This window comes from Miniopterus natalensis, chromosome 8 (genome assembly GCF_054644295.1).
Source record: "Miniopterus natalensis isolate mMinNat1 chromosome 8, mMinNat1.hap1, whole genome shotgun sequence".
Classification (NCBI taxonomy): Eukaryota; Metazoa; Chordata; class Mammalia; order Chiroptera; family Miniopteridae; genus Miniopterus; species Miniopterus natalensis.
In genome coordinates, this window is record NC_142088.1 from 8,006,341 (window position 1) to 8,019,158 (window position 12,818).

The following is a 12,818-nucleotide window of genomic DNA, read 5'->3' on the forward strand; positions in this document are numbered from 1 at the left end:
CATATCACTGTCACCAGCTCCAGACTGGTCACTGAAGCCTCCCACCAACCCCATCTCTCCAGCATTTTTTTTTTTTTTCATTTCCTCTGTTCTCTGCACCATTTTCCAGTTCTCTCCAGTCTTTACCAGGGTTCTCTGCTGGATCCATGGCCCTGTCCTCAGTGTACACCTTTCCCACCACCTTTCTGTGTCAGCTTTATGACCACCTGGTTGCTGTAGAGCCCAGAATTGGCCTGTTTGTCACCCTTTCTCCACTGAACCATCATAATGACTGTACAACAGCCCTCGTGTACAACAGGTAACACAGCTCTGTTACCTGTGTTCAGAACCCAGATGAATGAGCACACGGCTGAAACCAGTAACTATACAAGATACTCCCATCTAGAAGTTGGATGCTGTGCCTTAGGATTTTTTTTTTTTTTTTTTACCTTGCTCAAATCCCAGTAGTATCAGTAACATGTGATATTAGGTAAATTATCCAACTTCTTTAAGCCTCTAATTTCTTATTTATAAAATTGGATAAAATAGTCCCACCACAGGATTCTTATGAGTATTAAATTGTGTAATAGAAAACACTTATCATAGAAACTGGCACATGAGAAATATTTAAAAATCTAGTTTTTAGTAATAGTAACATACATATGATAACTCATGATAATAATGATATATAATATAACCTATGAATATAACTGTTCCAGCCATTTAGTCTATACCTAAAAGATAGTTTACCCCACACTGTAAACATTTTTTAAATCACATATAAAATCAAACTGTGACCCAGAGTATGGTTTTGATTCCATTACTTTTCACTGCCTGCTTTTGCAGAAGACTTTTGTTGGAATATAAAAGATAAAATCAAATATCATCTCACTGAAAGCATAGTGAAGAGACATTTGTGTGTTTACAATGTTGAAATAGGATGATCCCCATTAACTTCTATACGTTGGATACAGGGCTCTAGAGATGACCTCAGCACCAACGGAGGATTTCACAGCCAGTCAGCGATGAAACATGCAAGCTCTGTGGATACATCATTTTCTAAAGATGTTTTAAATTCCATAGCAGGTACTTGAGACCTTCCGAGGACACTTGTGTTTAACACTCACTCGTGTTTACATTGTATATCATCGTGCTTTTCACCCACTCCATGATCCCTTAAGAATAGTCTATATGGCAAACTGTATTATATTTATGTAGCTAAAGAGTATTTTTTACATATTTCTTGGAATGCCATCCAGCGACTTTTTCTTCTACTTAACTTTCATTTTTACTTGGCTCAAGGAGTTATTTACTCAGATGATATCAAATTGCTTCATTCTGGAAACAATATTTAAGTTTTCATTGCATACAGCCTTTTAAGATATAATAGCCGTTCAACTTCAAAGAGTATTTTAAGAACTGTTTTGGAAATGTCATCTTGATTTCTTTTAAACTGTCAAAAATTGAAAGCTTCTTCTCCAAAAGTATCCTTGTGAACTGTTATTAAAGCATTTTAAAACAGAAACTTTTTTTAAAAAGCTTTTTAAGAAATCAAAGGAACAAGCTTTGCCTTATTTCCATTTATAATGGTATAAATTTTCCTAAATCCTTGATGCTGGCATGGCCATTGTACTGACACTTAAAATGTGGCACTTCTCTGATGCCAGTCGCAGACTCTATTATGTCAGGCAGCCTTTCAGGACACTGCTCAGTAATCAGCGTCTTTTTGGTGCATCGCTGAGCTTTCCATGTGTCTGTGCCCATGCATCTCATTACCGTCTGTGTGCTGTGCCTTGTATTTGCAGCATTCTCATCAATAGCTATTTCTACAGTAAACCATGCTGACTCCAGGGCATCCTTAGCAAGCCTTGACTCCAACCCAAGTACCAATGAGAAGAGCAGTGAGAAGACTGACAACTGTGAAAAGGTGGGGCCTCCCTCCCAGACTTGCTCAGCACATTAGGACTCACAATGCTCCTGCTCTTACTCAGTCCTTCTTGGTTCTTTGATTCCTAGATCCCAAGACCCTTGTCTTTGATAGGCTCCACGCTTCGATTTGACAAGCTAGATCAGGCGGAAACCAGGAGCCTTCTTATGTGCTTTCTGCACATTATGAAGAACATTTCAGAGGGTAAAGAGAGCTCTTTAAAATGAAAACTTGTAAAAAAGAATAACCCTTTGAATTCCAAAGATTCTCATGTTACCTGGTGTTTCCTTTCAGAGACTCTGATTGCCTACTGGCAACGGGCACCCAGCCCAGAGGTGTCTGACTTCTTCAGCATCTTGGAGTAAGTTGTAGTGCTGATTAGTTAGCACCTTTTTTCTGGAACTTCCTAAATAGTTCGTTACACCTTCCTGCATCTTAAGTACCCCTGTGGTGAATTATCTATCAATGATAATGCATAAAATATTTAAAGAAAATTTAATATTTTTAATGTATTTAGATGAACAGTCTGTACAAAGAAAAGGGCAAATAATCAGAATGTGACTTTTTTTTTCCTTTCTAGCGTTTGTCTTCAAAATTTCAGATACCTAGGAAAACGCAATATAATAAGGTAATAATTTTAAATTCCAGTAGGTTAGTCTGGGTTGTCAGAAAGAATTATGACGTATATCAATGCATCAGGTTAGGCTTACGAATATGTCAGAAGCCTTACGATGCAAATGGGGTGATCAGGTTGGCCTCACATTGGAAGTCTGGCGGCTGCCCTGTGGCCACAGCCTAAGGCTAGAGGGAGAGGGAGCGATGCGCAGAGGCACATTCCTCAGAGTAAACCACGACTTCAGGTGCCTTTGAACAACTGTATCTACCTTTGGAAGGGTCCAACTTGGAAGGTACCAATCTAAGAAAATGTGTCAAGCAAACTAAAAAGAAAAATTAATCTGGAATAAAAAAATTAATCTGTGCTGCCGCCCTTTTCTCCTGAGCCACAGCAAGGCCCCCAGCACCTTCACTAAGACCCCAATTCCCCGTTCCCAGAAGAAGATGTGATTTTACTTTTCATAGCATGTGAATTTGTCAGTTGCCGTCATTTATTCATATATAAATTGCAAATGCTGAGCTACGACTGAAATGTCAGTTTTTCGTGCAGGAAAATTGCTGCAGCATTTAAATTCGTGCAGTCCACCCAGAACAATGGAACTCTCAAAGGCTCGAATCCTTCCTGCCAAACATCAGGCCTCCTGTCACAATGGTAATGTCACATTCGCTTGATATTTAAAACTCTATTGTGTGTGTGCGTGTATGTGTATATATGCATGTATCTGTGGGGTGTGGATACACAAGGATGTGCGTGCACACACACACACATATGTATTTCAAACCAAATGCAGATTTCAATTAATTCTATGTTTTTCTGAAGAAATGTTGCAGGTAATTCTCTATCTGCCACGCTAGCTTGTAAAGATTTAAGCAGCAAAGATTATGACTTATTTACCTGCACCTAGAGCACAATGCCCTGCATAGAGTAAGGGTTAATGACTATCTTTATTTAATTGAACCTGAAAAAGCATAATCCCAATAAATGCCCCTTTTAATGTTTGCCAATCTCCTGGTGACAGGGTAAAATGCATATTTCCCCATTACTTTCAGTGATTCTGTTGTGTTTTAGCAGAGTCCTTAGAGCTGACATTGTCTTTTAAGGGGTCAAAGGCAATGAGGAGGCAAGGATGGCCCCTAAGCTCATGACAAATTAGCCTGTAGGGCCTGAGTCATCCTTCATCAAGTGAGTCTGTGGGAAGCACTTGCCCTGAAATCCTCCTCCAGAGCCCCTCTGCATCCACTAAATTAGAAGTCTTGGCTAAAATTTCTCCAGTCTGGCCTATTCTTCCCAAAGCTATCAGAATAATATGTAATATTTTTAAATGTCTATGTTTTAGAAAGAATTTTAGAAAGAAATATGAAAGTGGTATACAGCCAACAAATCATGGAAAAACTTTGCCTCTCTGTCTATGGGGACCCCTTGAAATTGCCCCTTTGTGAGAAAGTAAACGAAAAAAATATAATGGTTTTGCTTTGAGAATGGTAATAGAATAGAGGACTGTCAACAATTACTTTTCGCCTTTAATGACAATAATCACCCTGAGGTCACTAGTTCTGTAGATGTCTGGTGGGTCAGACTTTAGGCTCCTTCCAGAACTATCTGCACAGGTCCTGACCATTTCTGGCCTTCCCCTCCTGGAAACCAGGGCTTGTCCTCCAGGAGTTCAGGACTGAAGTAGACTTAAAACCTGGAAATAATCCGGTCCCAAAGGTCCAAGCCATACACCCCAGGTCCCATTATTCCTTGTAGCTTCAGGAATGACCCAGACTCCCCAGGCTGTGGAAAGCCACAGTCAGAAGTCTCCTGGGCCCCGGTTCATCCAGAGTATTTGAGAAGTATGACAAAGAAAAAACCGTGGCCTCTTTTTTAGGCTTAACCCTTAAGGGTACCCCCTATGGTCTTCTATCCTCAAAGATGCGCTCTATTATCCTGGCCAAATGACAGCCTAAGTGACAGTCGAGAATGGGAAGTATTCCTACTATCACAGCAACACTGGCTCGATCCCCCATTGGAAGTGCCAACAGGGCATTGAATGAGAGCCACTGCAGGTCGTGGTCATTGCCCTGGGAAAGGAGCTGCCCAGAGGCCTCCTCAGCTCTCTCTGCCCCACAAGGATCATGTGTGGGGCACATGCTCCTATGGATATGCCACAAATGGAATGACAAGACATGAAGAATTTTCAAATACAAGCTACTAGGAAAGCCAGAGTTATTTTAGACCAGATTTTGCTTTTTACATTTTGCCTCCTAAATGTAATTGCACACAATTGAGCCATACTGCCCTCCTGACCAACCAAGAGCCAACTTAACATCCATGGAAGCCCAGGATGCATGAAATACTAGTGAGTTCGCTCGTGCAGATTTGAATTCAGTATCTATTATTCTGTTGTCTGTTGATATCTCTTACCTTTCTGAACCTTTTTTTAGCTTAAATAAAATTCCTTCAAAAGTATTTTTTTGAAGCCCCTTTTATCATGTAACCTTTAATTAATATTTTTTCATACTAGGTCTCAATTCAAAAAACTGTTATATATTCAACTCAATGTGGAATATCTAAATGAGCATTTGGGTATCACATGCCTATTACTTTAACCATTTTTCTTATTTAATTTTCAGGATGAACACCAATTCCGGTCATGAAGGGCATAAGCAGCCCAGATCCCAAACTTTACCTATAATCCGAGGCAAAAATGCCCTTTCTAACCCCAAACTCTTACAGATGTTAGACAATACCATGACCAGTAAGTAAATCAGAAATCATAGGAACAGATGTTCATCAGTTTTTCTGTAGCTGTATATAGGGCTGACATGCGTGACAATGACTCGGAAATAGAAAGAATGCTGCTGTGCCCGAGACCGCGTTTCCCAGGCCTGCTGTAGCCTGGAGTGTTTTCAGAGGAGGCAGTCACCATGGAGTGCTTAAAAGTTTGTAGTGCTCTTATGAGGAACAAAGGGGAAAGCAAAACTCTCAGTATCATGTGCTTGGTGTAGCTTCTCTAGAAAAGATGGCATTATGGGGGAGGGGGGGTTATGCAGGTTGCTCTCCGTCGGGTTAATTATTGTCTGTCCTGTGGGAGGGGAAACGTGGCCGGTGTCCTAGAAGCAGTAGCTTGACATCGTCAATCCAGCCACGCACACATTTCAGCTTGTGAAGGAGCAAGAAACGGGGGCCAGTGTTTTGTATGAGGCAAATGCCAGCGATTGCGGACACGGGACCACAGTTAGCTGTTTGAAGGGATATGCCTCATCCTATGAATGCGTTTAATGCCTTCCTGAGGAGGCCACTGATGCAGACTGTCCACCGAGACTGGGCATTTGTCCACAGCCTGGGCACCTAAAACTTGACCCAGACTAAGTGTGGAAGGAACATGAATCTGTTAGTGACTAAATTCATGGAAAAGATGTAAGAAATAATAGAACTAGACCGCTCTGGTCTTTGGAAACTCTACAGCTGACATAAGAAAAGGGCACACACTCTGCCTTAGTTCGAGCTGCTACAAGGTACCATAGACTGGGTGACTTAAATGACATTGATTTCTCACAATTCTGGAGGCTGGGAGATCCAAGACCAAGGTGCCAGCCGGTTTCATGTTTGGTGAGAACCTGCTTCCTGGTGTGCAGATGGCTGTCCTCTTGCTGTGTCCTTACATGATGGAGAGAGAGAGAGATGATCTTTCTGGTGTCCCTTCTTACAAGGGCACTAATCCCATTCATGGGGCTTCACACTCATGACCTAATTACCTCTCAATGACCTCACCTCCAAATGCCATCACATTGGAATTCACACCAACATAGGAATTGGGGGGGACGCAAACATTTAGTCTTTAGAATCCACTAAATACTCTGTCTAAAGATTCAGCCAAGAAGGAAGTTGAATAAATTTAAAAAACCACTTTAATAAAGTATTCATCAAAACACCAGTAAACACTGACTATGTTATAATAGAAGAAAGTCCTTTATAAGGTGCAGAGAGTTGTCTTAGATGTTTATATGCGTGTTCCACTTTGTATTTTTAGGCAACTCAAATGAGATCGACATCGTGCACCACGTGGACACAGAGGCCAACATAGCTACGGAGGTTTGCCTGACCATTCTAGACCTGCTGTCCCTCTTCACGCAGATCCACCAGGTGAGCGCCATGCCATCAAAACATCTTCTGCAACATGGTAAAACGGAAGGTAGAAAAGTCATGTGAAGTCAAGAACATGCATCTAATGAAATTGTTTAACCTTACATAACTCGCCCTAAGTGTGAGTGGAAAACACGCTAAAGATGAGATTCAGATTTTATCAGAAGGTGACCGTTGCTCGATTGATATACACATGTATATATTTCACTATTGCCAAATAATAACACTTCCTTTCTAATTTCCCCTGCTTCGGCATCAGGCGAGATGGGCTGAGTGAGAATGTGACACTGCTTTTTCATCCTCAAAGGGAGAGACATCTGACAGCTAGATCCAGTAGCCTAATAATGTTGAGCATTTTTCACATGCTTCTTTGCCTGTGGATATCTTTGGGGAAATGATAGCACTACATACTACTAGAATGGTTAAAGTTAAAAAGACTGCCCATACCAAGTTTTGGCAAAGAACTCTCATTCACTAATAGGGGGAATGCAAAATGGAGCAAACACTTCAGAAAACAGTTATGTCCATACAAAAAGTTAAACATACATCAATCACATGACCCACCATTCCAGTACTAGGAATTTACCCAGGAGAAATGAAAGCATTTGTCCACACAAAGCTTTGCACATAAATATTCACTGAGGCTTTATTTTTAATAACTAAACAGTGGAAACAACCTAAATGTAGATCGATAAGTGAGTTGTTTAAAAAACAACAATGGCGTTATGTCCATATGATAGAATACAGCTCAATTATGCTCGGTGAAAGAAACTAAATGAAAAGAGTATATACTGTATGATTCCATTTATAAAGTTTCATAAAATGCTAACTGGAGAAATCGTATGTCAATTAAATCTCAATAAAGCATTTTACAAAATTAGCTGCACTAATGGGTTCACAGATGTTAAGGTTTGAACTATGAAAAGTTGGATGTGTTTCATAAAGTCTCCACCCAACAAAATGAGCACCAAGAAAGCCCTGCAGGGGAAACGTCAGCTGGTGGTAGAAGCAATAACCAGATTTAATTTTTTACTGCTCAGAAATGTCACTCAAATCTCCTACATCACACAGGCTTTACAAATGCCTATGATGACTTGCCTGCCTGTGACCTGGTCTCCTAGCCCTCTCTTGACCCCACCCCACGTACTGTGCTCAGGCTACTCTGCTCTTTTCTCTCAGCCTGGCTCTCACAAGCTCCTCTCCCACTCAAGTTCCTGGTACTCAAGTCCCCCTCCTTGGACAACCCTCCCACGAGACAGTCTGTCCATGGCACAGTCCTTTAGTTCACATGTCAGTGCATCCATTAGAGAGGTCTTACCTAACCCCCTACCTAAAGTATAATCCTACCCCAGAAGCAATTTCCTTCTATCATAATGTATCATTCTTCTATTCTTTTCTTATTTGGTGCTTGTTTTCAATCACTGCCATGTCAGTGTCACTGGGAACGTAGACTTTCTCCTCTAATTCAGCACTTTATGCCCAGCACCCAGAGCTGTGCCTACCACCGTGTAACTTCACCAGAAATATCTTTTGAAAGAACACAGGTGTCCTCCCCCTCATCCTGAATAATTTCTGTATTAAATTTCCAGAGACAACTCCAACAATCGGAATGTCAGAATTCATTGATGAAAAGAGTCTTCGATACCTACATGCTCTTCTTCCAAGTCAACCAGTCGGCCACAGCTCTGAAGCACGTGTTTGCCTCCCTGAGACTGTTTGTATGCAAGGTAAGCGTGCTCCGGCTTCCCGTGGAAGCTCAGGCAGGATGGCCAGAAATGCCTGTTCGTCCTTACATGGCTTGGTATGGAAGGATGGTGTGCTTTCTTTTTACTTTGCTTCATTTGGTTTTATTAGACTATTTATTTGGTTTTATTAAACCCTTTGATTCGCAGTCTCAAGATAAGCTCACGGCCTTGACAGCCCATCTGCTTGGATATCAAAAGGGAGTAAAGTTAACATCTGGCCACCAGTTCTTTGAGTTCTCAGTGTCTGTGGCAGAGCTGGGTACAAGGGACACCGTGGGCTGCTTGTATACATTCCTGCCAAGTCAAAGGATCCACGTCGAAGTAGCTACAGCTGTGACCCCTGAGGGCCCCTGGGGTTCGCAGCGTTGGGAGTACAGAAGCCATTTCAAAGCTCTCACTCAGCTCTTTTGGGTTATCATTAGTTATCTATGCGAGGATACTTACAACATAATGATTATTTCTAGAAGCAAAAAAGAAATACTAGCGCAGACTGGAACAGATAAAAGTATATCTTCTTCGCTTGCAAACACAAGAAGAAGACTTGGTTAGAAGGAAAGAAAGCAGGGTTTCAGCGTGAGGTGGACAGAGCAGTGGAGGGAGGGGCCGGCCTCACCCGGGTCTCCGTCTCCACAGTTCCCTTCGGCCTTCTTTCAAGGGCCTGCCGACCTGTGCGGGTCCTTCTGCTATGAGGTCCTGAAGTGCTGTAACCACAGGTCACGGTCAACTCAGATGGAAGCCTCAGCACTTCTGTACTTTTTCATGAGGAAGAATTTTGAATTCAACAAGCAGAAGTCGATTGTCCGATCCCACTTACAAGTAAGTGCAGCCAGTTCTCATTAATGTCCTCAGTGCCACGCCTCTGCCTCAGCCTTGATGGAAGCCCCGTGTCCTTGGGGCAACCAGGCACCAGCTTCTCCCCCGGACTCTGCCCATAAAGGCACCTGTCACACTCAGTGCTGGTCCCCAGGCAGAGGCAGCTGGGCAGAAACCAGAAAAGCCCATAGCCCCTGGCCTTTTCCTTTCTTCTGCCCAGGAATAGAATCGTGCAGAAAACACAGGTCGGGAAACTGGGGCTGTCGCCAGGGTGCCAAATCCCACCAGAGTCTAAGTGCACGCGCTTCTTTCTTCAAGGCATCCTAAGATTCTCGCAACCTTCCTTACACGTTTAAGTTTATGAGAAAAGCCCAGGATTGCATGGCCCTCTAAAGATTTAACACATAAAGATGTCATGCATTGGGCCTACTTGGAGCAAGCAATGGTGCATTCACCCGGCCCAGTGGATTTCCCTGTAACTCCTATGGCTCAGTTCCTTACTTTTGAGCTTTCATTTCTCTCTTTCAGCTCATCAAGGCCGTGAGTCAGTTAATAGCGGATGCTGGGATTGGAGGCTCTCGGTTTCAACACTCCCTCGCAATCACGAATAATTTTGCTAATGGAGACAAACAAATGAAAGTAAGAAACGCTTTGTGGACTTTTTTTAAATAGTTAGGAATAAACTAAACTGCATTATCTTTCTGAGATATCTAAATCATTAAAAAAAAACACACTTGGTATTTTGTTTATTGAGAATTTGAGTACTTGCATTGTTTGTTTGTTTGTTTAAACTGATAATCAGCTCGTACACTTTCAGAATACACAGACTCTGTTAAGTGGAATTTCCAAGATGTGCGGTTGAATGGGTGTAACAAGAAAATTACCACAAATGTCCAGAGATCTAGTGATGATCTCATAATTCCATTCTTGGCCCAATGTATCTTATCTATTTTTTTAGAACTTTCCAAAGACTTCTCCTATAGTCTGCATACTGAGAAGTCCCGGGGTAGAGCCTGGCTTCAAGCATGGCTAAACCCAGGGATCAAAATAATGTTCTCAGATGCCCTCCTCCTACTGCCTCTATTTTCTCCCATCTCTCTACCTCTCAGTTCAACTTTCCTCTTTTTTTATTCCATTTGCCAGTGGGCTCTCCCCTTGAGTTTACTCTCTCAATAATTCTGAGCACACTGATAGTATTCCTTGAGTGGAAAAAGCACCTAGTCCCACAGGGCAACTTGAAGTCCCAGAACTGAATTTCCCCATCCAATCTTGTGTCATATGCCCGTCCCTAAACCAATAATCACTGTGGTGTGTGGATCAAACAATATGATTGGCCAGGCCAGTCTCATGTGCTCCCGCTGGTGCCTGGGGATGAGGTGGGTCCATTCAAATCACATGGACACCAGCCAGAGAGGAGAGCATCTCCAAGGACAATCAGGGTGGAATTACTAGAAGAAGGTGGGCTAGAAGACCAAAGAATGGAGCCACTACAATTCTTATCTTCAGATGTGCGTAACCACAATAACAACACATAGGATGCATACATAAAGAAGTACATATTTAGGAGCAATATATAGGATGCACCAAACTGCGATGCAGTGAATCGCCTCACATGTGAATTCTAAGCAGGTCATGACTCAGGTTTTCTCTTTTCCAAAGAACAGCAATTTCCCAGCAGAGGTGAAAGACCTGACTAAGCGTATAAGGACTGTTTTGATGGCCACGGCTCAGATGAAGGAGCACGAGAAGGACCCCGAGATGCTGGTGGATCTCCAATACAGCCTGGCAAACTCCTATGCGAGCACCCCTGAGCTGCGGAGGACCTGGCTGGAAAGCATGGCCAAGATCCACGCGAGAAACGGAGACTTGTCCGAGGTGAGTGGCAAAGGCCGCCATTCTCCATCGGCGTTGTCCTTTGTACCCCAGGGCACCTGGCTTTTCATTTACAACAGGAATATAGAAGTTATCATATGTTTCCACTAATCTAGATATGGCACTAATTATATGTTACGTGCATTAAATTTGCACATAGGAATCAAGGATGCCTGACTCCACATAAATGAAATCAAATAAAGGCCAGAGTCTGTAGGGGACAACTGTAATTGTGGGCCAGGCAATGCAGAGCTGAATTCCAAACACCTGAGGCTAAGGGGGATGGCTGTAAGGGTGTCTGGAAATTAGAAGTTATATAGGTTAATGATCTGTTTTAAAATTTCTTCCCTGTAATTGGAGTGGGATGGGGAAGCCCGCCACCATGGTGAGCAAACTCAGGGTAGGGTAATCTGTCCTCATTTGCCGCTAGTCTGAACTGCTGATGGAAGAGTTAGCGCTCCTGAGAGACACGTGAGTGAAGAGAGTCCACTGTGTGCAGATTATGAATCAATAGCTGACATTCCGACGTCAGTTTAAACGCTGGGTGGATTATAAGCAGCAGTTCACAGCACCCCAATGGCTTCTGGACACCAAATGGGGAAGTTCTGCCTTGTTTCCAGAAATAGGCCCCCATTGGGAAGAGATTAGTTTGTCTAGGGCTGTCCTAAAGCACCTCTCACACTTGTGAGGGCCTCTGCATGGACACAGAGCCTCGCTTGGTGGCCATTTGGTGAAGACAAGTTTGTGAAACTCCGTTGCCCTTGGACTGGCCTAAAAATGGAAAAATTCCTCCATAAAACTTCAAAGAGAAAAGCGGAAGTCATTTGGACTCTGGTATGTGTCCAGCAGTGGTCAAGGACTTAAGGAGATGTTCGAGAACAATAAAATGTTGCCCGTGTCATCTGGTTGAGGGGAGCACACGTGGCACATAAGGTCACACTGTTGAACCAAGGGCCACCGTGTGAGGTGCCCATTTTAAAGGCAACAGATATTCGAGTGAGGACCATTCCTGGAGGTAGACAAAGTAAGAAGGCAGCTTTTGCCATTCCCAGTTTAGACGCCGATGCTGTAGTTTATAGTTTTCACAAGAAAAGAGAACTGTGGGTTTAAGTACACGGGCAAAGGTAGGTTTACAGTTGTGAGTGTGTAAAACAGTTTATTCGGCTCTTGTGATCATAACCCGCGTGTCAGTTTCCTTATGAACAGCTGCAAACCTGCTTTCCCCTCTCCTGTCCCACTGAGAGAGGGACACGAAGGTGTCACGGCAGGAAGGTCATTCCACGGGGGGATTCTTCAGGCCGGCTCGCTCGCCCACCCCGGGTGCATCGGGCCCCACCACCCAGACAGGCCCCACATGTGCCTTTCATTCTTGGTTGTGAATTGTTTGGAAATCTGCTTGATTTTGATTTTTAATTCCGTTCTGACGTGAGATGGGCCCGATGAGCCCCGTGGTGAAATGCGCGCCCCCGGGCGCTGTTTCTGCCCCCGCAGGCCGCCATGTGCTACATCCACATCGCCGCCCTCATGGCCGAGTACCTGAAGAGGAAGGGTGAGGTGGCCCGGGAAGCTTCCAGAAACCCAGCTGCTGCGCCAACTTACAGCTCACCCGCTCGCTTGAGATCGTATTCGTTTGGGTTATGCTTTGTTAAGCGACGTTCATTTTCACGGATACTTCTAATCACGTTGTACTGTGCAGTTTTAACTCCCTTTCGGCCATCGCCGCGTGTACTCTGTGCCC

The 12,818-nt window shown here is 43.3% G+C and overlaps 1 protein-coding gene across 1 annotated transcript in view; it reads left to right on the plus strand.

The window, feature by feature from the left end:
- Positions 1-12,818, plus strand: part of DOCK10 (dedicator of cytokinesis 10) — a 203,265-nt gene that overhangs the window by 169,356 nt on the left and 21,091 nt on the right. The window contains exons 34-46 of the mRNA XM_087819559.1: positions 954-1,065; positions 1,785-1,906; positions 1,996-2,110; positions 2,201-2,267; positions 2,487-2,534; positions 3,072-3,173; positions 5,138-5,262; positions 6,538-6,650; positions 8,240-8,377; positions 9,029-9,211; positions 9,737-9,847; positions 10,868-11,083; positions 12,572-12,629. Coding sequence (XP_087675685.1) covers positions 954-1,065; positions 1,785-1,906; positions 1,996-2,110; positions 2,201-2,267; positions 2,487-2,534; positions 3,072-3,173; positions 5,138-5,262; positions 6,538-6,650; positions 8,240-8,377; positions 9,029-9,211; positions 9,737-9,847; positions 10,868-11,083; positions 12,572-12,629 — 1,510 coding nt within the window. The remainder of the gene's footprint in view (positions 1-953; positions 1,066-1,784; positions 1,907-1,995; positions 2,111-2,200; positions 2,268-2,486; positions 2,535-3,071; positions 3,174-5,137; positions 5,263-6,537; positions 6,651-8,239; positions 8,378-9,028; positions 9,212-9,736; positions 9,848-10,867; positions 11,084-12,571; positions 12,630-12,818) is intronic.